The sequence below is a fragment of the Dermochelys coriacea genome, chromosome 4, assembly GCF_009764565.3.
Source record: "Dermochelys coriacea isolate rDerCor1 chromosome 4, rDerCor1.pri.v4, whole genome shotgun sequence".
NCBI classification, from domain to species: domain Eukaryota; kingdom Metazoa; phylum Chordata; order Testudines; family Dermochelyidae; genus Dermochelys; species Dermochelys coriacea.
In genome coordinates this window covers 122,059,122-122,082,477 of record NC_050071.1, presented here as the reverse complement: position 1 = coordinate 122,082,477, position 23,356 = coordinate 122,059,122, and the positions used below count along the sequence as shown (strand labels likewise).

At 40.8% G+C, this 23,356-nt stretch overlaps 1 protein-coding gene across 4 annotated transcripts in view; it reads left to right on the top strand.

Moving 5' to 3' along the window:
* The window catches only part of AFAP1 (actin filament associated protein 1), a 167,994-nt gene extending 147,854 nt beyond the window's left edge, over positions 1-20,140 (top strand). For 2 of the 4 annotated variants that reach the window (XM_038399813.2, XM_038399814.2), the window contains 6 exons: positions 954-1,211; positions 4,868-4,982; positions 11,836-12,000; positions 12,548-12,738; positions 13,527-13,688; positions 17,069-20,140. In XM_038399813.2, the coding sequence (XP_038255741.1) occupies positions 954-1,211; positions 4,868-4,982; positions 11,836-12,000; positions 12,548-12,738; positions 13,527-13,688; positions 17,069-17,095 (918 nt within the window). In that variant the 3' untranslated portion in view covers positions 17,096-20,140. The remainder of the gene's footprint in view (positions 1-953; positions 1,212-4,867; positions 4,983-11,835; positions 12,001-12,547; positions 12,739-13,526; positions 13,689-17,068) is intronic. The other 2 variants (XM_038399819.2, XM_038399816.2) reach the window with 1 other exon arrangement.
* The last annotated feature ends 3,216 nt before the right edge of the window (positions 20,141-23,356 follow it).

The window sequence follows — 23,356 nt, the reverse complement described above, 5'->3', positions numbered from 1 at the left end:
TTGGGCTCTGTGTTAAAGGCAGATTTGAGACCTGAGTCTGAACTGAGAGAAATGTACAGAAATTCAAGACATAAGATGTCACAAACAAGTGCAATCTTCTCTCATGTCATAACATGACAGAAGAGGAGTAGGGAAAAATCTCTAAGGAGTAGGACACACCGAAGTGTTTGGTGAGTGGGATGCATATGTGCTTGGGACTGTGTCTGAAGAGGGCACTCATGCAGACAGGGTGGATTAAGGAAGGATCTTGGGTATTCAGACCCATGGCTTCTTTTAAGATTAAATGACTCGGTGAGTGTTATTGAGTTTTCCATTTCTATGGAAAGAGGAAATGGCCTGGAGCTATTTTAGATATGTATTTAGCTAAGTAATACTTTTCCAACAAAAAAAAATACGCTAGTGCGCAAGCAGCTGATAGTTCCTGAAAAGACACGGCCTCAAGAAAAACCTTACAGCTTCTGATAGTTGCCAGGTCTGAAAAACTGTATTACCAAGCCAGTTTTAGCAAAATATGTCCTAGAGATTTTCCTGAAGGCTCATCTACGTTGCCCATGAGTACCCCACTATTGTCCTATCTTATACAAGGAAGTAATGATCAACATCTGCACTGTAGCACCTTCTTTCTCAGAATTACTAAGTGGAAAGTAATAACAATAATCAAATAATAGTATAAGGGGTAACATCACAGTCCCCTTTTCTCTGCTTAACAGAAAACACAAGAAAATTCAGGTTATGAAATAGGTAACACAATCCTCCCTTTTCCCCAGTCATCCAAACATGCCGTAGCTACCCATGTCTTTCTAGACCAGTTTGGCTCAAATGTCAGGAAAAATCAAAATCTTGCTCAACTCAAAGGGTGTTAATGATTCTAAATAACCTGCTTGTTTTAATTTTGCATAGGTTCTGCATGATGTTTTGTTTACTAACAGCAAAAGTGTGTGTGTGTGTTGCAGTGGGAACTGGAAGATGGCTTTCCTACTTCTCGTAGCAGAAATATCGGAGAAGAAGTGCTTTATGATAATGCAGGCCTGTACGATAACTTGCCGTCTCCGAAAATATTTGCACGCTATCCACCTGCTGACAGAAAAGCCAATAGGTTATCTACTGACAAACTCTCCTCTAACCATTACAAAAACCCTGTCTCATGCAATCTGTCCTCTGCTCAATCTGTCACTAACACCTCTGCTGTGGGGCGGGAATCTGGCTCTCAGGTACTACAATGTTTAATACTGTAACAAAGCCTTTTACCACAATTCTGTTTATATCTGGGGCTATTTCACTGACCTGGTTTTAACACTAGAATGCTTGCAACTTAAATGGGACCACTACAAGTAAAAGAGTTTCACCTAAATTGTAAATTCTGAAGTAGAAGTGCTGTCTTCATGTTTGTCCATAAAATGTCTGCTTAGCTTTTTCTTGGTGCTGTAGCTGGAGCCAAGACAATCAATAGGCATAACTTTACAAACAAAATTTAGTCATATAACAGCAGGCCTTCTTCTGGCTTTAAGTTGGCTTCAGCATATTCCTATTGGGGGTTTCAGCACAGCTTGCCACTGTAACAAAAAATATTACATATAAATATTTCAGGGGCTATAACGTGCAATAGTTGTATGTGCTAATTTCTGTGCACCATCCTTTGAAACGTTGGCCCCCTAAATGATTTGTTTTGATTAGATAAAATACTTGGCATTTTAGTTTTAACTGTGGTACTAGTTTACTGAAACATACAATGTAACTATATTTAACTAACTGCCCTGTTGCTTTCTTCCCTGGAGAAATTGAAGATTCCCTGTTTGCAGTCATAAGCTATATTACAATATCTGAAGCCATTGTGAAGAACAATGGCATGCAATTCTCAATCCAGTTATTAGCCTAATTTAAAGAGAATAGTAAAATGAAGGTAGTCTTATACTTGTTTGATGCATCTGAAATAATATGTATTACTTACCTGACCATTAGTTTGGTCTAATTATGCATACGAAGCTATGAATCTAATGTTAGAACCAGAGATGGGCCTGAGCAGCAAAGTTCAAGGTTGTTGGTTTAGGCCCATCTTTTCTCGGATTAAAATAGAGTGCAGTAGTAGGTTACTCTCTGCACCACCAGTTCAGACTTTATTATTGGTATATTTCAAAAGCATCCAGAAACAAATAAACAGAATATGTACTGTAAGGAACATATGTGCGGAAACAGGTTTGTGAACAAATGGACCTTTGAACAAGAACCACATGAAGTAACTTTTAGATTTACAAGATTTAACAGAGAACCTTTATTCATTGTATTGCAAAAGGGAAAGTGTTTGAAATAACATAAGCATCACTGTATGCTTCAACCAAAACCATTTTTTTTCTCTTTTTAATTTTAAAAAATTATTCTTGACTTTTAGATCTAAGCCTCTTACATTCATGCTGTTTGTATGTGCAGGGAGTCCAATCCTCTACCTTTTATAGAGCAGTTGAATCCTTCATTTAATAAGTAGTAAAGAAATTCACCACTTTGCAGAGGGTCAGTGCAAAAGCTATGCACCATTTAGGTCACACTTAAGCCTTCAAAATAGGGCTCAAAAGATAGTTTATGTGGCACTTGTCTAGATCTTTTGCCAGCCTTTTGTATAAGGGTGAATTTTACTCTAAGGTTCACAAATCCCTATTCAGTCATTTTAGGAATACTAGGGCCTAATCTACAGTAGAAAGGGTTTACCAGTACAGCTATAATGGCAAACACTCCTACTGTAGACTCAGCTTATGCTGGCAAAAGTGTGTTGTTGCAAAATAAGCTACACTGGAAAAAGGACTTTTTTGCCTTTATAATATAATTTTATAATTTTTTGCCTTTTGCTTTTACTAATGTAGAAAGATTGCAAATGAAAGCATGTCCCTAAGCGACATTGCTATGCCATCAAAAATTTCTAGTGTAGACCTCATCTAGCTGACCAGTTAAAATAAAATTATAGGGATAATGTTTTTAGTACTGTGACCCTGTTTTAGCCAGTCAGTTTGCATGTCTAGTGAAGAAGTTGCTATTTTGACTGAGTGTCTTGTAATTAATTATTCTGCAATACTGCTCTGAAGAATTAGATAATGTTTTAAGAGTCGGATAAAATGATGGAAGCAGTATAATTTTTTTTAAATGGAAAAAACAAGTGAGAAAGAAAAGGATAATTCTGACCCCGTATTCAGTCATGCACACCTGCAACAGGAAACCCACATGCGATCCTGGCAGCTAGCCAGTATTGCAGACTGCTCTCCAGTAATTAAGTGCCAGATTCTGCCGCCCTTACTCCCCTCTAGTATAGTATATTATGCTGGGGTTGGCCCTGTTGAATTCCGTGGGGCTTCTTGGTCGGTTAAGGAGCTGCTCAGCTTGAGTGAGGGTGACAGAAATGAACTATAAATAACTTGCCTGTTGGATTCTATTTGCACCCTGTTGCTCAGGTTAGAACAAACGCGTAGCAATAAATATGAAATTAGGATCTTGACCACATAAGGAAATATTCCATAGTATGGCATGAAGAAAATGTTCTGTGAATAGACAGGGACTATGTCTTTGCATACCATTCAGAGAAATTATCTGGCACAGCTCACAACTGTACTGTTTCTATATCCTACTATAAATGTCCATTAGTTGCTGTTAAAAGCCCACATTTATCAACAGTTACAAAGAGTGAACTGGGCTCTGATTATGTTCCTTTGTACCCAGGTTGCACAAATTAATTTCATCCCTATCACTACATCTTGCAAGGGGTTCAGTTTCAATCTTTTCTTTTGGATAGGATCAGTGCCACGGTTATCCATAGCTTTGTCATCGCCCGAATAGAATGCAGCAATGTATTCTACTTTGGGCTCCCCTTCAAGCTACGTGGAAGGTTCAGTTAATCCAGAATCCATTGAAACAGGGCAGGCCACTGGGACCTCATAATACTGTGTTCTGTGCTCTGCATTGGCTCCAGTTCCTCTTTTGGGTACAGTCCAAGATGCTGACTATCATCTCAAAAGCCCTAACTGCCCTATGACCTGGCTATCCTATTGCACTTTGCAGAACTTGTCATTGGCCGGAATGTTCTTGTTGTCTGTCCATGTGGTTTCATTCCTAGAGCCTGGCAACAGAGCGTTTTCTGGGGCTCTGAAATGTTCTTATATTGTCTAGTAGTTTGCTAGAGCTTGTGTCTAGCCACTGTAAGGATGTGATACAAAAACCACCCTAATTTTGCCATTTTCAGTGAGTTTGCTTTGTTGGAGGTACTCTAGGAGAGAATCAGTTGATTAACTCCTTATGGATAAAGTTGTATGGTTTTAATTATTTAATTTGGAAATGGCATCCATGTACTATAGCAATGCAATTCCTAGGAAATGCGCCTAATAAGGACCTGTAATACATAAGCAACAGTTTAAAATTGTGCCTCACTGTGAGTGGGCAAGGCTGATGGTTCTACAGCTTCTTGTGATGGGTATGAAAGTAATGTGCATCCCTACTATGTTTTTAAAGGGCTTTACAATAGAAAACTGTTACAAAGCACCACTTAGCTCCATTAGAGCATCATTCTTCAAATGTGCCAGTTTTCATTAAAAAAAAAAAAATTGAACAAATTAGCAACAGTGATGCCGTCACAGATGGAACAGGAAGAGAGAGAGAATCTCACAATTCCCAGTGATTGCCAGCCTCTGATCTTACTGAATAAGCAATTCTCAATGATACAGTCTCTAGAGAACGCACTGTTTCCAACAGAATCAATTAAGCATATGAACAGCCTCCACAAGGCAGACTGTTTTAAACAATTCTTTCAAGCTTTGCTCTTGGTGAAAGTGTTACTATGGCACCAGCTGTACAATAATAGTTACCATTGCATAAATATTTTGTTTTCAAACAGTTTAAGGGAAAAAAAAGCCCTGCAACTGCAAATGGGATCTTGGGAAAAGGGAGAATTTTAAACAACCAACAGAAGAAATCTGAATCAGCATCAAGTGTGAAACGCACAGCATCGAGTAAGTGCATCTCTTAACAATCTTGCTTTGTAACTTTGGGCATCTGGAAACATGACGTGTCTTTCCCGCTAGCAAGCAAGGTAAAGACCAGACTGGTAGTGCTAGCAGGTAGATTCTTTTAATAACCATCACTATGGACAGACAGACTGAAGACTTGATTCTGAACTGCCTTACAGCAGAGTAACTATATTGAAGTCCATGTAAAACTGGTGTGACATCAGAATCAGTCCCTGTATCTCTGGTTATCATTTTATTAACATATGAAATCATTAGGTAAACATCAGCTGTGTGCTTGGAGCTGTATAAATTCGTAAGTGCATATGATCTTTCCCTTGAGGATTTTATAATAATCTAAAACAGGAAACAACAAAAAATAATTGGTTCAAACACACAATTCATTGGCTGCTGGTATGAATTTTTGAGATCGTGGCAAAAATGTTGAAGCAGTAGGCCTCTCCTTTCAAAACCTATCTTACTCATGATTTCTGTAATAAAATGTAATTTTTCAAAGATACTAATAATACAGTCATATCCATTTTAAAGCTCCAGGAATATTTGAACAGGTTTTGCGGGTTTTAAATCTAAGACAGAAATTGACCTCACTTGTGTAAATTGAAAAATGAGCTTCTCTGGCCTCTGTCAGTTTTTAACGTTCCATTATTCCTAAGAGCATATTTGTCTGTCTTTGTTATGTTCCCCTCTTAGCATTTGAAAAGGTAAAAATGCATATTAGGACACTTGAGTATTCTAAAATGCTCAGAAGGATTTTTTGAAGTACACTTTGAGCACAAAAAAGCTGATTAAACAAAATTTGTGACACTAAACACATCTGTCTGTCTGTAGTATACTGAAGTATTAATGCTCATATTGTTGCTCCTGCAACTTATTTTGGGACATGGCATTTTTACTAACTTTGATTACATCTAATGGTGGCCAAAGTGAATAATAATTTTGTTTTGTCCTGAACTCAGCAACCTAAAAAGTAATTCCAGTAGCTTTATGTGGTGGTCTGGCATTTTTTAAGCAAGAAGAAGGGGGGCCAGGAGAACTTTCAAGAGTACATTTTTCTTGCCTTCGGATGAAGTGACCAGCCTTAGCACTTAGGGTATGTCTACACTATGAAATAGGTCGAATTTATAGAAGTCGGTTTTGTAGAAAGCGCTTTTATATAGTCGATTGTGTGTGTCCCCACACAAATGCTCTAAGTGCATGTAGTCGGCAGAGAGTGTCCACAGTACCGAGGCAACCGTCGACTTCCGGACCATTGCACTGTGGGTAGCTATCCCACAGTTCCCACAGTCTCCGCCGCCCATTTGAATTCTGGGTAGAAATCCCAGTGCTGATGGGGCTAAAACATTGTCGCGGGCGGTTCTGGTACATATCGTCAGGCCCCCCCTTCCCTCCCTCCTTCTGTAAAAGCAAGGGCAGACAATCGTTTTGCGCCTTTTTTCTTGAGTTACCTGTGCAGACGCCATACCATGGCAAGCATGGAGCCCACTCATGCTTCACCGTATGTCACCTGGGTGCTAGTAGACATGGTACTGCATTGCTACACAGCAGCAGTTAATTGCCTTTTGGCAGCAGACAGTGCAATATGACTGGTAGCCATCATCAACATAGTCCTGGGTGCTCTTTTAACCGACCTCGATGAGGTCAGGGGCGCCTGGGCAAACATGGGAGTGACTCAGCCAGGTCATTTCCCTTTTAAATTTCGTCTCATCGTGATTGAGTCCTACCGGCAGTGCACTGTCTTTTAATCAGCAGCCAGCAGAAGATGATGGCCAGCAGTCATACTGCACCGTCTTCTGCCGAGCACCCAGGAGATGACGGTGGGTAGTGGTTGTACTGCACAGTCTGCTGCCAGCAAGATGTATAAAGATAGATGAAATAGCTCAAAACAAGAAATAGACCAGATTTGTTTTGTATTCATTTTCTCCTCCCTCCAGCTGTGAAATCAATGGCCTGCTAAACCCAGTTTTGAGTTCTATCCTTGAGGTTTTGAGTTCTGTCCTTGAGGGGGCCATTCTGTTTCTCGCAAAGCCACCCCCTTTGTTGATTTTAATTCCCTGTAAGCCAATCTGTCAGCCATGTCGTCAGTCGCCCCTCTCTCCGTCAGGGCAGACAATCGTTCCGCGCCTTTTTTCTGTGCAGACGCCATACCATGGCAAGCATGGAGCCCACTCAGATCACTTTGGCAATTAGGAGCACATTAAACACCACATGCATTATCTAGCAGTATATGCAGCACCAGAACCTGGCAAAGCGAAACTGGGCAAGTAGGCGACGTCAGCGCAGTGATGAGAGTGATGAGGACATGGACACAGACTTCTCTCAAAGCACGGGCCCTGGCAATGTGGTCATCATGGTGCTAATGGGGCAGGTTTATGCCGTGGAACGCCGATTCTGGGCTCGGGAAACAAGCACAGACTGGTGGGACCACATAGTGTTGCAGGTCTGGGACAATTCTCAGTGGCTGCGAAACTTTCGCATGAATAAGGGCACTTTCATGGAACTTTGTGACTTGCTTTCCCCTGCCCTGAGGCGCAAGAATACCAAGATGAGAGCAGCCCTTACAGTTGAGAAGCGAGTGGCAATAGCCCTCTGGAAGCTTGCAACGCCATACAGCTACTGCTCAGTCGGGAATCAATTTGGAGTGGGCAAATCTACTGTGGGGGCTGCTGTGATGCAAGTAGCCAACGCAATCAAAGTTCTGCTGATATCAAGGGTAGTTACCCTGGAAAATGTGCAGGTCATAGTAGATGACTTTGCTGCAATGGGATTCCCTAACTTTGGTGGAGCCATAGACGGAACCCATATCCCTATCTTGGCACCGGAGCACCAAGCCAGTGAGTACATAAACCGTAAGAGGTACTTTTCAATTGTGCTGCAAGCACTGGTGGATCACAAGGGACGTTTCAACAACATCAACATGGGATGGCCGGGAAAGGTACATGATGTTCGCATCGTCAGGAACTCTGTTCTGTTTGAACAGCTGCAGGAAGGGACTTACTTCCCAGACCAGAAAATAACCATTGGGGATGTTGAAATGCCTATAGTTACCCTTGGGGACCCAGCCTACCCTTAATGCCATGGCTCGTGAAGCCATACACAGGCAGCCTGGAGAGTAGTCAGGAACTGTTCAACTACAGGCTGAGCAAGTGCAGAATGGTGGTAGAATGTGCACTTGGACGTTTAAAAGCACGCTGGCGCAGTTTACTGACTCGGTTAGACCTCAGCGAAACCAATATTCCCACCGTTATTACTGCTTGCTGTGCGCTCCACAATATCTGTGAGAGTAAGGGGGAGATGTTTATGGCGAGGTGGGAGGTTGAGGCAAATCATCTGGCAGCTGGTTACGCACAGCCAGACACCAGGGCGGTTAGAAGAGCACAGGAGGGCGCGGTGTGCATCAGAGAAGCTTTGAAAACCAGTTTCATGACTGGCCAGGCTACGGTGTGCAAGTTCTGTTTGTTTCTCCTTGATGAAAACCGTTTGGTTCACTCTACTTCCCTGTAAGCTAACCCCCCGCCCCTCCTCCCTTCGATCACTGCTTGCAGAGGCAATAAAGTCATTGTTGCTTCACATTCATGCATTCTTTATTAATTCATCTCACAAATAGGGGGATAACTAGCCCAGGAGGGGTGATGGAGGAGAGAAGCACCAGGAGGGGTGGTGGAGTAGGGAAGGATAAGACCACACAGCACTTTAAAAGTTTAAAACTTTAAAACTTATTGAATGCCAGCCTTCTGTTACTTGGGCAATCCTCTGGGGTGGAGTGGCTGGGTGGCCGGAGGCCCCCCCCACTGCGTTCTTGGGCGTCTGGGTGAGGAGGCTATGGAACTTGGGGAGGAGGGTGGTTGGTTACACATGGACTGTAGCGGCGGTCTGTGCTCCTGCTGCCTTTCCTTCAGCTCAACCATATGCTGTAACATATTAGTTTGATCCTCCAGCAGCTTCAGCATTGAATTCTGCCTCCTATCATCATGCTGCCACCACCTTTCGGCTTCAGCCCTCTCTTCAGCCCGCCACTTCTCCTCCCGGTCATTTTGTGCTTTCCTGCACTCTGACATTGTCTGCCTCCACGCATTCGTCTGTGCTCTGTCAGTGTGGGAGGACAGCATGAGCTCAGAGAACATTTCATCACAAGTGTGTTTTTTTCACTTTTTAATCTTCGTTAGCCTCTGGGAAGGAGAAGATCCTGTGATCCTTGAAACACATGCAGCTGGTGGAGGAAAAAAAGGGACAGTGGTATTTAAAAAGACACATTTTATAGAACAATGGGTACACTCTTTCACGGTAAACCTTGAGGTGAACATTAAATACATAGCACATGTACTTTCGTTCCAAGGTCACATTTTGCCTCCCCCCAGCGCATGGCTAGCCGGCCTCCCCGTGGCTAACAGCGGAGAACATTTCTGTTCAGCCACAGGCAAACAACCCAGCAGGAACGGGCATCTCTGAATGTCCCCTTAAAAAAAGCACCCTATTTCAACCAGGTGACCATGAATGATATCACTCTCCTGAGGATAACACAGAGAGATAAAGAATGGATGTTGTTTGAACACCAGCAAACATACACTGCAATGCTTTGTTCTACAATGATTCCCGAGTACGTGCTACTGGCCTGGAGTGGTAAAGTGTCCTACCATGGTGGATGAAATAAGGATGCCTTCCCCAGAAACCTTTTGCAAAGGCTTTGGGAGTACATCCAGGAGAGCCGCGAATGCCAGGACAAATTAATCATTAAACATGCTTGCTTTTTAAACCATGTATAGTATTTTAAAAGGTACACCCACCAGAGGTCCCTTCTCCACCTGGCGGGTCTGGGAGGCAGCCTTGGGTGGTTCGGGGGGTACTGGCTCCAGGTCCAGGGTGAGAAACAGTTCCTGGCTGTCGGGAAAACTGGTTTCTCCGCTTGCTTGCTGTGAGCTATCTACAATCTCATCATCATCATCTTCCTTGTCCCCAAAACCTGCTTCCGTGTTGCCTCTATCTCCATTGAAGGAGTCAAACAACAGGGCTGGGGTAGTGGTGGCTGAACCCCCTAAAATGGCATGCAGCTCATCATAGAAGCGGCATGTTTTGGGCTCTGACCCGGAGCAGCTGTTCGCCTCCCTGGTTTTCTGGTAGGCTTGCCTCAGCTCCTTAAGTTTCATGCGGCACTGCTTCGGGTCCCTGTTATGGCCTCTGTTCTTCATGCCCTAGGAGATTTTGACAAATGTTTTGGCATTTCGAAAACTGGAACGTAGTTCTGATAGCATGGATTCCTCTCCCCATACAGCGATCAGAGCCCGTACCTCCCGTTCGGTCCATGCTGGAGCTCTTTTGCGATTCTGGGACTCCATCATGGTCACCGCTGCTGATGAGCTCTGCATGGTCACCTGCAGCTTGCCAAGCTGGCCAAACAGGAAATTGAAATTCAAAAGTTCGCGAGCCTTTTTCTGCCTACCTGGCCAGTGCATCTGAGTTGAGAGTGCTGTCCAGAGCGGTCACAATGGAGCACTCTGGGTTAACTCCCGGAAGCCAATACTGTCTAATTGTGTCCACAGTACCTCAAATTCGACCCAGCAAGGCCTATTTCAACGCTAATCCCCTTGTTGGGGGTGGAGTAAGGAAGTCGATTTTAAGAGCCCTTTAAGTTGGAAAAAAAAGGGCTTTGTCGTGTGGACGGGTGCAGGGTTAAATTGATTTAACGCTGCTAAATTCAACCTCAACTCCTAGTGTAGACCAGGGGTCAGACTGTTGAATTTCAGGCTTGTTTTTCATTTAGTAACCTCAGTAAGTACTAGCACCCTCTTCTCTTACCTCAAGATTTGGAAGATTCTGTTATTACATTTCTCATGCCAGGGTCTTCTGGAAAAGTTCTAGGGGCCCAAACTGGTTGCAGTACTACTATAATATACATGTTTAATAATGATGGTAATACAGATAAAACTAATGGCATTTTATAAAAATGTAATAGTATCTTATGGAAATTAATCTATACTAGTATGGGATTTAATAATCTAAATATTTAATTCTAGATTTGGAAGGTTATAAAATGCTTTGACATTTGGTGGAGTCCAAAAGGTTTGAAATATAGGGGAAAAAAAATCTTCTAAGGTTCAGCCCCCGTTCTGCAGGAAATGGAGGTGTAAAGATCTCTGACTTTTAAAGATGCCATAGGAATCTGGGCCAATAAATTTTCTAGGCAGAGGAAAAGAGAGTGAGACATCTGCCATTTCGTCAGAGTCTATCCTTACTGGGACAGAAGAGGCACATGTCTGGGGACCTCAGCCTTTTGCATGGGGTAGAAATGGAGGAGGAGGAAAGCTGGAAAACTGGGATTTTTCCAACTTCATTATTCAGTTAAGTCTCAGGTCAGAAATTCAGTCTGGATAATCAGAGAAAAAGTTTTGCATGCTTATCAGAACGTGTTTTGTCTGCACTCTCAGGCAGGAATTCTTAGATGTCTTGCAAGGTGTCAGGTATTTTCCATTTCTTCCAGACAGTTCTTGAAAACAAGACTTTCTCACATTATTTCAGCATTTGTGCTTCAAATCTCAGCAGGGATCAAGAAGTGTGGGAAAAGCCAATGAAAAGAAAAAACCTTAACCCAACTTTCTCAGACATTGCAAAAGGTTTTGGTGCGGTTGGATTTAATGGATAGATGAAGGGTTGTTTCACTGCTTATTTTATCCAAAAAAAATTAGAGAGGGGCCCAGGTCACAAAGTTGAGAGCAGGAAGTTTCAAGGTATTTGTATTTGTTTGTCCAGTCTCAAACTCTGATTAGTGATGTTCGTAGATTCTAAGCCATTCAGAGAAGGAGTTAACTGAATAAAATCATCATTACTCTTTATTCTTTCTGTATAGATGCTGATCAGTACAAATATGGTAAGAACCGCGTCGAGGCAGATGCGAAGAGGTTACAAACCAAAGAGGAGGAGTTGATAAGGAGAAAAGAAGCTCTGAGGAACAGGTTGGCTCAGCTCCGAAAAGAAAGGAAAGACCTGCGAGCAGCCATTGAAGTCAATGCTGGTATGAGGTGTTTTATTGTGTTAGAGTCTGGCACTCCAAGAATTCTAGCTAACCAAATGGAATTCTTTCTTGGGGCCTGGAATGTATTTTTCAAAAATCCAAACTGCTTGCTACAGGTGTAACATGAAGTTCAATTTTTGTGTTAAAATATGTAAAATTAGACTATAATTGCTATACAGATATATTTGTGCTGTTAGCGCTTTTAACTCAAAAAGACGCTATCACAATTATCAGCAACTCACAGAGAAGTAAGAAAGGTCACCATTTTTTTAAAAATCACTGGTACTTCCATTTTTGTGGTACAGAGACTAACTGAAAAATAACATGGCTAGAAAGTGAACAATTGCCCCAGATGAAGCACTAAGCATTGTCTGAAGTGCGAAACATTTTACTTGAATGAGGCTGAAACCTTACAGTATGTGTAGCTGTTTGGGTAGCCAAGCATTTAAAAGCATTTGTTCTCTATTTGTAAATAAGTGAACGCCGTTAGTACTGAGTCCATCAACTGTAGCCTGTTGTTGGCATAGCACCCATCTCTGGATTTCAGGCAGGAAGACTCAAGTGATTCTTGAAGATAAGTTAAGGAAGCTTGAAGAGGAATGTAAGCTGAAGGAGACGGAGCGTGTAAATCTGGAGTTGGAACTGACTGAAGTGAAAGAGAGCCTGAAGAAAGCCTTGGCTGGTGGCATCACACTGGGATTGGCAATTGAGCCCAAATCAGGAACCTCAAGCCCACAGGTATGTCCACAGCTGAATGATTTCAGAAAAGCTCCCAAGTGTGTGGGACTCGATCCTGTGAGATGGGAGTACTGAGCATTTACTACATCCAGAAAAGGGAATAGGAGCTGAGAGTGTTCAGCATCTTGCAGGATTAGGCATCTGATCTATAAGGCCATGAAAATAAAGCAGCCAAGTTCTATTTTGAATTATTTCCATTGCTCTCCTGCACCTGGTGGTCCTGTTCAACAATGAAATTAAGTTGATATGTATGGAATTATAGGGAACATGTGTTACCATTTGTATTGTGGAAGTGCCTAGAGGCCACAGCTACATTGTGCCAGGAGCTGTACAAACGTATAATAAGAGGCAGTTCTTTCCCCAAAGAGCTTAACCTCTCTAGACCTTTAATATCACAAGGATCAATGTGGACAAAATTACTGTGTTGGTTCAATGGTCAGTTATTGTGTTGGTTCACTGTGGTGGCCACCTAGTAACTGTTGTTTAGTCATTTAGAGGGAACTGAAGCAGCCATCACAGAGTATATAACTATTTACTTTCTTTTGTTTTGCTTATTCAGGAAATGGCATTTGCTGTCCTCATCAGTGTAGTTCATGTTTGAAAGGATTGTCTGTCAATGTACTTTTCATAACTTTAAAACAATACTTGTAGTTTTCTGCATTCTAAATTTAAATAAATAATATTTACATGAATATCTGGAGAAAAATTTACCCAATTGAAGATTTTAATTTTTATGAATATTTTGGAGGAAACGTTGCCCAGTCTCAGATTTTCATTCTGTCTGTCAGTCTCCAATTTTCAAGCACCGAACTCTGGAAAACTCTCCTATCTCCAGTTGTGATACGAGTGATACCGAATGTTCAATACCAGTGAACAGTGCAGCAGTGCTGAAGAAACCTCCTTCATCAAGTACTTCACCGTGTCGAGGCCACGTCCTTCGAAAAGCAAAGGTGACAAGATCTATTGTTTGACTTTCTTCTCCTGCCCATGTCCCTCATGACATGTTTCTCATCTCTCCTTTATTCATGGTGAGGGAAAGATTGGTTCCTGCTGCTTGAATTTCTTAGGGTGAAATTCACAGCAGTATAGAGGGCTGGCCCAAGGTCTGCATTCACATTAAGTGGTGCATGGTTTCATGCTGGTCCTCTGAACAGGGATTAATTTCACTCTGATGGGGTAAATTTGGGGAACCAGGACAGAAGAACAGAAATACTGCATTAAGATGATAAATTTGACTCTGTCTGTCTCTGTTCTTTTATGGAGTTCACTGTAAATGGCCTGTGATACAGACTGGTCCTTTAGTCCCTTTACCATTACGCTAATGGGTTTAGTCAATAAGCATTTAGTGTCATTGTTAAACCCAATGCTTTAGTAATCAAAAGAATATCAGATCTAATCATTGCCAGCTGATGCAAGAGCTAAATAGTTCTAGGCTGTAGTAATTGAAAATACACTGTGCAAGCAACCACTCTTGCTGTACAATTAAAGTAGAAATCCATTGAATTTAATTTTTTCTGACTAGTGCCTGGATGAAACTTTGCATTCCTACCCCATTAATATAGTCTTTAATATATGTGCTACTTGTGCTTTATGTTAAATGGGATTTTCATGACAGTTCTCTGGGCCTGGCTGAATTGGCTAGTTAAAGTATGTTACTGAACAACTCATATAGCAAATAAAAAGGGATGTTACAGTTGGCATGGGTCTGAGATCTTTGTGTTGTTTTGATCCGTTCATTGCTAACTATAGTTATAAACAAGAATCCTTCACATCTGTTCTTCATACTGCACTCCATTATTTTGTCTAAAACAACCATACGTGTTGTATTTTAGGAAGCATTTTAACATTTCATTGAGGCTAAGATATATATTTTTTCATCCATTATAGATGTTTGCAGTGTTTGAAAGCAGAATTTACAAACAAATTCATTTTAGCAAAGCATTAGTGAGGGACCACCATCTAGTAGTTATGACATGCAACTGAGAGTCCTCTCTTGCTCTGCCACAAACTTGTCATGTGACATAAGGCAAGTCACTAACCCTATCTGTGCCTCAGTTTCCCCATTTCTGAAAAGTAAAGTTCTTGGGACGAAAGAGGCTATATATTGGCAATTTATTTATTCACTTAGTGATGTATTTTACAACCTACAAGAGTTGTTCAGAATGCAGCAAAATCTGCTCTATTAGTTGTGAATGGAAGATTTAAAGAACACTACTGGTTAGTCAGAGTCTCTTCTGGAAGAATCTTGGGTGTAGGATTAGACTATTTAAAAGAATACGAAGCTACTTTTCTATCAGTGGGAAATAATTCCATATACTGAATTCAGATTTAACAGATGTTGCCACCTTTTCATAAAACCTCATACTCCAAATATTAACAGTGAAATTTAGCTGAATTAGATAATAAGACCCAAACTGTACTGAGCTCATTCACAACTAGATACAGCCAAATTCCACCATCAGCTATGCATCTGCATCTCACATTAATTCCAATGGGAGCTGAATGCACAATTATGAGGGTGGAATTTAGCACTTAAAGTTTTGGCCTTGTGTAGTTATGAGTAAGCCTAGGGAACCATTTGGCCCTTAATGATTTGACTAATTAGTGGGAGTTGTTTGTGAGCATCCGAAGAGTGGAATTGGTTCAGCATATGTAACCTCCCTCATAGTGTGTGGGAGGTGAGGCCAATTTCACATCTGTGCTAACACTAAAGTCCCTAGTAATGGATACATTTCACAATAGGTAGGATGTGTTTGCGTAAGCCCTGAAAATTTTGGATAATTATCTGATCCTCTTTATCGTTTTATTTCTACACCTTGTCTGCCTCCATTCTTACTCTCCTTCCCCAGCTCTGTCCATTCTGTATCAGACCCCTGGTGCGCTGACTCTCTCTGCTGTGAGCCCTTTTATCTGTTACTTCCCTCATTTGAGTGTTATATGGCACAGTGTAACTTCAGAGCTGCGCACACTCTGCTGGAGTAGCTGCTCTCTGCAAATCTCCCATGCTTTGGGGCCTGTCTGGTTAGAGACTACTCTAGCACACATTGTGCACCTCTGAAAGGGGAAGCAGGAAGACTTAGAACAGAGCAGCCCATCTAGCAGAAGGACTCTCAAACCTCTGGCCCCCTAATAGAAATATCTTTGACAATACAGGAGCCTGAGGGGGTGTTCCAGAGAGTAACGGAGTCGGGGAGAAGTTTATGCTTAATGAACCAACTCAAATCTAAAAGTTCAGACTCTGGGCCCTGTTCTGTTCATGCATCCCTAAGGGACACCAGCTATAGGTCACCACTGGTGCTCTGCCATGACTGTAACATCAAAAAGGATCATGCAGTTGGAGTGATCCACCTATTTATCTTAACAAGATAAATTATTGCTGTCAAGCAGCAGCAAGATAAAGATTATGGAATGAGCAACAAATTCAGGAATCCAGCATCAAGCCCAATTAGCATTAGAAAAACTTTCTAACATAAGGATAATTTAGTTAAGTATCAAGGGAGGTTGTGGAATCCCCATTGTTGGAGGTTTTATGAACCTGTTAGACAAACATCTGTCAGGGATGGTCTTGGTTTGCTTAGGCCTGCTTCAGCACAGGGTCCTGGATTAGATGACCTTTTGAAGTCCCTTCCAGCCCTACATTTCTATTGTCCTATCTCTGCAGTGGGAATAGGGGAAGAAGGACCTGGCCCCTCCCCCCAGTTCTGAATCAGATGTGTAATTGCTCCATAGATAATACTTCAGACCAAAGACTATGGCTGCATGTTCTGCCCAATGTCCTGTGCCCTTGTGTGCAGTTGTTCAGGGAACCCTGCAGATCTGGGTCATGCACTTAACTTCAGTACCCAGAAAGATAACAGAGCAAATAATTAAGGCATCAGTTTGCAAACACCTAGAAGATAAGGGATAAGTAACAGCATGGATTTATCAGTAACGAAGCATGTCAAACCAGAAACCTAATAGCTTTCTTTGACGGGGTAACAAGCCTTGCGGATAGGGAGGAAGTGATATATATGGTATATCTTGACTTGAATAAGACTTTGGATACTGTCTCACATGACCTTCTCATAAACAAACTAGGGAAATACAACCTAAGTTGAGCTACTATAAGATGAGTGCATAACTGGTTGGAAAACCATTCCCAGAGTGTAATCATCAGTGGTTACAGGCAAGCTGGAAGGGCATATTGAGAGGGGTCCCACAGGGATCAGTTCTGGGTCAGGTTCTGTTCAATATCTTCATCTGTTATTTAGATAATGGTATACAGAGTACACTTATGTATAGACACTTAGATTTCTATAACATTTCCCCATCTTTTATTTTTCCCTTCTAGGAATGGGAGCTGAAAAACGGAACATAAGCATTAGAAATTTGTTTCCTTTGCTTAAAGCCCTTGCTTCATATGGACCAAGACATAGGCTGCGAAAGACGCATCTGTAAAATGGTGTCAAGTGACAAGGTTTTATAATTATGTTCAGTTAACAGTAGCTTGGCCCTCATTTGACTGTACTCTTTCTACTGTATTATTGTGTAACTGAGTGTGCCCCTTTTTATCTGTAACTCTTTATTTCCAACTTTATTTGTAAAAATCTTAGTAAAAAGGAGCATATAGTTGCAACTGAAAGTTTACATTGCTGAAAGAGGTTGAACCAACAATGTAAATGACATTGCATCAAAAGTCCTGAATGGAAATCAAGACTGGTGCACACTTTGAGACCCAGATGAAATCATGTACATTTAGATATGTTTTACTATTAAGGCTAATTTTTACTTTCAGAATTCCACCACCTGAGAGAGGACTTTTCACAAGCTTGCTCATTAGGATTCATTCAGCTGTTACCTGTTCACTTGGCAGGAGATCGAAGAAATGTTTCCACAGGAACGACGTGACTTGTTTGAGCTGGGAAGTCAGGAACTCTTCCCCACCACTCTTTTCTCAATGGTTATAAGATGACCATGGAATGACAACTTGGCTGTGAAGCATTTTTTGATACATTTTAGACAGATGCTTTTGTCATCAGGGCATAAAAAGCTGCCATGCATTTTAATATGTTCTTTTTATTGTTGTTTTTGCTGTTGTTCCTAAGCACCTGTCATCTTCAAACATCTCTCATGTAGTCTAAAAATTATTTGGGCATGATTTAAAAAAGGCAACAAAGTCCTTTTTATATGTTGCTTCCTTTCTGCACCTCCCAAAAAAAATCCCGCTGACAGCCTCTAAAATTAATTTTTAAATAAGAGCAACTTTAAAAGGCTCGTGCAGTTTTGTTTTGCTTGTTTTAACATTGTTAAAGTCAGGTTTTATAACTCTATTGTATTAGCTTCCTGCAGTCCTTTCAGATCTTGGATAATATTTTTGAGGAAATATGATTTTCCAATCTCCTTTATACACGATGATGAAATAAGAAGTGACAAGAAATTTGTGAGAGAGGACTCATTTTCTGTTTGCCAAGAAACAGGGTTTTCCTTTTAGTCTGCAAATAATTAGAAGTCTATTTTCCCTTTGTTATCTATATGTCTCTGCTGAAAAGTCAGATGCCTTATTTCCAACCCCAACTGTTCAAAATTCATGAGTCAAGCCCCCAAATTAATGAGAGCGGCTTAAAAATCATGAAACACTTGTTTTTTAAAAAAGTTATTTCTATTTGTCTTCTGTTTTTCGAGCCTTTATAATGCACTCAGGTCATGTTTTCAAGATTATCTCCACAATCAGGAGGGCTTGAAACTAAAGTTGACATTTTGACATAATCGCTTGTCTCCAGGTTCTGAGGCTTTAAATAAAGCATCAAATATCACCAGTCTCTTGATAAAAACACAAGAGTTGGCAACATTGCAGATACAGACATCAAGGGAAGAACAGATCACTTGATGTCCCAGTCCTGCAGTTCTATCATTGGTAATAATTTACTTAGCTTTATAAATGTACACTGGTATGTAAAACTCAGAGTAAGGTGCAAAAGGACATCCGTGGGCATTACACACACATGCAAAATGCAGGCTTACCACCATAGGCTAAAATGTTCAGCAGCCCCAAAAATCTGGCCCCAGTTGTGGGCCCTAAGCACTTTTGAAAGAGTGGGTCATAATGGCCCACTACTAAGGGTCTGATTCTGTTGCACATTAAGGTCAAAGACAAGGCTCTCTCAGTGGTGCAGGATCAGGGCCCAAAATGGCAGTAGGTCTTGTTGCCTTTTTTAGGGTCCACAATAATGCAAATACAGTGGGGAAATACATGTCAGCATTGTCTCTTATTCAAAGCTGGCTATTGTATTGTATTTTAGATTGACCTTAACATTTTCTAGGTGAAGGGCACAAGTTATGCTGCATGATATGGACTACAGTGCTATAGAGTATCCCAGAAATATCAGGAAAAAAAGTTTGATGCAAAAGTAAGTTCATTTAGGCTTTTTACTTCAAAAGTTATTTATTTGTATATTTCACTAAATATTTAATTTATATCTGTACATATTTATGATGCAAATTAGGCCTCTAGTCAACATGTGTGATGCTGAAACAGTTGTCGTTAATAAGTGGTCCTACATCAATAACACTGAACAGCCAATAGCCTAACTAATTTGAGTCTTTTTTCCCCCAGATTGGCTCTGTAACTTTTTTCCCCACAGTGAGGAGTGACTTGAACGGAGGGTGGGGTTAAATTTTTCTCATGTCTGCGATGAGTGTGCAAATTCCTGTAAGCAAACAGAAATTGCAGGCTGCTTATAAGATGCATGACTCCTTGTAATGATTCTTCCATTCTGCCACATACACCTTTAAGAATGGAACCCCAAATGCCTGTTCTAAATGATGTATCGTAGACATATTGTGTAACTAAATGTGCAAGTATATTGCTAATATTTTGCAATTAGTGTACTAGCTAAGACTATTCTATATAATGGCCAAGGTATTATAATATAGAATATATCAAACTCCGGAAATAGCCTCTTTCCAGAACATATTCAGTGCTGTGAAATACTCATTTTTTTGCACGTTACTCTAACTGTACAAATTTTAATAAAAAGCAACAAAGTTTGTATTTTCGTAGTTTTGAAATTTCAAAATTACCAGGTAAACTCAGCAATAGGACAGTATGACATTTTAAGGAGAAAACTCTTGTATTTTAAATCATCACATTTCTATGTCTTCTGAGAAAATGTTACACATGTGCTTCCTAAACAAGCTCCTATTACTGTATCAGGTGCTTTTTTAAATATCAGATCATAATTTTGGGAAGACCAAAGGTATTTTTTTATAGGATGATTTTGGTGTTTTGATTTTTCTAACAGAGAATACTTAATTTAGTTTCAGTTTTTCATTTTTAGACACGTTCAAATTAATTAGGTCTGGTTGTATGTTGTAAGATAATGTTCTCATATTAAGAATGTAATTATTTCCTTATTGTATTTTTTAAAACAAAATCATATTTAAAAATCTCTGTGGGGAAAAAAGCATGCAAGAAACATGAAAAAGCTTTTGTTTTATTTTTGTTATTGGATATGTTGGCAGTGCCCATTATAATTGTAAATATATTCTTTCTACTGTATTTCTCAATGTATTTAATTTTTAGAGACACATTCATGGGAAATCATGTTAAAAAAATCCAAAATGGACCGACCTGCAAGTGTGTCTTTAGCTTCATTTAATTTCTGTCTTTCTAGTTTATTCTCCAGGAAGTCGTAGAGTGTGAAAAAGGACTGGCGCCTACAAGGTGTGACAGATTTATGTGTATTATTAATAAAAATTACCCTGTCAAAACAAGAAGTGTTTATATCACAGATTTTTTTGTAATTGTTAACATAATTAATGCATAATACCTCAGCAGCTCACTAGAAATACTCTGACACCATGGAGAGGAGCATGGTATTAATACCTAAATAGATCAGATAGAAGATCAAAATGTATCTGGTGTGACTATCTAAATGGGTTATAAAGAGGCACAAGTTATTACAAGTGTTCCAGATACTTGCAACTTTTTTTTTTTAACTGCAGTGTTATCCCTTTAGCTTCCCAAAAACCAATTGTAAAGCTGATGCTCTAAGGCTAAGTAATGCCACACAAGTGAAACAAAGTTCAGAACATTTAGCATTTGTGGCAGGAGAAAACTGTAGCTGAGCAAAACCTAAAATCCTTTAAAAATTTGGCTCTTAAGAATTCAAATCCCATTGAAATACAATGGAATTTAGGCATCCAGTTCCCTTATAAACTGGGATTATCAAAGGAATCTTAACTGCTGATATGCATATTTCAGTGGTTAGGAATTTGAAACAGGCTGACAATGTCGCCTCACTGGCAATAGTATCGGGACAAAATATACTTTCTTTTATTAAGTCAGCTTCTCCATCGAATGCAACTGTTTCCTATTTTAAAAATAGCTAAAGCAGTTTTTTTCTTAGCAGCTACAAAAGCATTTTTCCTGTAAAATAGCCTCATACTGTCGTCCATTAGCATTCTGTCACTTTTTTAAAAACTCTGCATCTGTCATACATGAAAACAATGAACCATTTTAAGGCCTTTCCTATATTAGAGTGTATTAGTCAAATTAATTTACTTGCATCAAGGAAATAAGTTTTTCCAATTATTTTTTGCTTCATCTATTATAGTTAGCGCTACATGTTCCTGACAAGATTTTAAAAAGGAAAAAGCTGCTGTTCCTTGATTCATCATTCATTTTTAAATGGGTTGGTAATTGTTGCCAATGCGTTATTTCTTGGGGGTTTTGCCTTTATTAACCCGCTTTTTTTTTTTTTAGTCCAAACTGTTCCTCCTGGTACTTTATCTCAGGCCAGCTTGCATGTGATGTGGTAAGGGTGAGAATGTCTTTTAAACAGAGATTAAAAATGTAGTGAGCAGCTTGTTTCTCACACACCCTGCCCTCTTTGCCTTTTAAAAAAACCCACTAGGGTCAGAGTAAACACATTCATCAAAGTAGTGAGTTTCATAAGAAAATGATGCAGATTTCCAGATGTAATTAAAAAAAAAAAAAGCTTACTGGAAAACGGGGAAAACATTTATATATCTATGACCCAGAAATTGTATGACAGGAATTTAATCAAGTTTATGTTGGGATTGAAAAATGGCTACTCTCTGAGATTTGCAAAGTAATTTGTTGGTTATTGTTTTTAAAGCAGACAGCAAATAAAACACCAGGGTAGTATGAGAGAATTATTTTACTTCCTGTTCCTGGAAATGAGGGGCTTGAGAAACCTAGCCGTTGGCATTAAAGTTGAGTATGTTGCATTGGGATGTCATATAACAGGGGTGGCCAAATTTACTGACCCTCTGAGCCACATGTGATAATCTTCACAAGTTTGAGAGCCGGGGGTCAGGGCTTCAGCCCCAGGGGGAGGGGAGTCTCCAAGCTTTAGTCCCGTGACGCGTGCCTGCCCCGGCTCAGGACTTCAGCCCCACAGGGAGTGGGAGTTCAGAGCTTCAGCGCTGCAGAAGGCACCTGCCCAGGTTTGAGGCTTCGGTTGAAGCCCTAAGACACCCGTCCCCATTGGGCAGAAGCCAGAGGTAACACATGGGGCGGCATGTGATTTGTGCCAGGGATTGCTGGCCCTGCTCAGTCATATGGTTCCACTGGGCCCCCTCCCTGCACGGCAGTTGCTGGAGCCGGCAAGCTGAGAACTGGGCCTTGGGCAGAGGCAGCAGCAAACAACTGGGAGCTGCAGGGAGAGCCGCTGCCTCGCCCCACGGAGCTAAAGCAGTGGCCTCTCCCAGCTGTTTGCCATGCGGAGCTAACACCTGGGAGCTACAGGGAGGGGCTGTTCACAAGAGGGGAGCATGATTCAAGATGATGGGGAGGCCTGAACCTTTAAATTGTGCCCCCCTCCCCACTCGCAGCAGGGACCAGTCTTCTCTGGCAGAAGCCCCTAGCCCCACCACCCTGCTGCAGGCAGAAGCCCCAAGTCTGCCCCTCCTCCCCCACCCCCAATAGGCAGAGAATGGGGGGGGCATGGAGGACTCTGCGAGCCGCAGTTTGGCCACCCCTGTACTATTACTTTTCATTGCTCCACGGACGGCAATAGAAACACACCACTGAGAGGGGAGAAGGAGTTCAATATGGTTTATTTCTATTTATACACTCCCTCATTAACTGTTTTTAACGCTTATCCTCCTGCTCAGCTAGAGAACTGCTCTTGGGACGTAAAACACAATAACCTGAGATTAGAAGAGACTCCTTTTTTTTTTTTTTTTTAATGAGGGACTCGGCTGTTGCTAGGGAAGTACTTTTTATTTTACCTCTAAAAGAAAAAATGTGTTTTCAAAGCCCAGCTGCCCATTTCAGGAAAACTTGCGCTCGCTCTCTCTCTCTCTCTCTCTCTCTCTCTGCATGGTCAGCATGATGTTTTCATTGATTCCTGAATCCAGACTTTCTTATAGCAAGCACATGAGGTGTCACTGCATGGGATGACAAATCTTGGCCGATAGAAGTCTTAAAACTGACCGGTCTTTCTGTAGCAAGACTGCCATGTATGGCTTTAAAAAAAAAAAAAGTTTTCAGCACATATTTATGAAGCTTTTTCTTCCAGTTGTCTAGCTTTTGTACACAACTCTTCCATAAATAAACAAACATGGTCTCCCATTAAAACCTTGTTTTGGTTCAGAAACTACTATGGTTTAT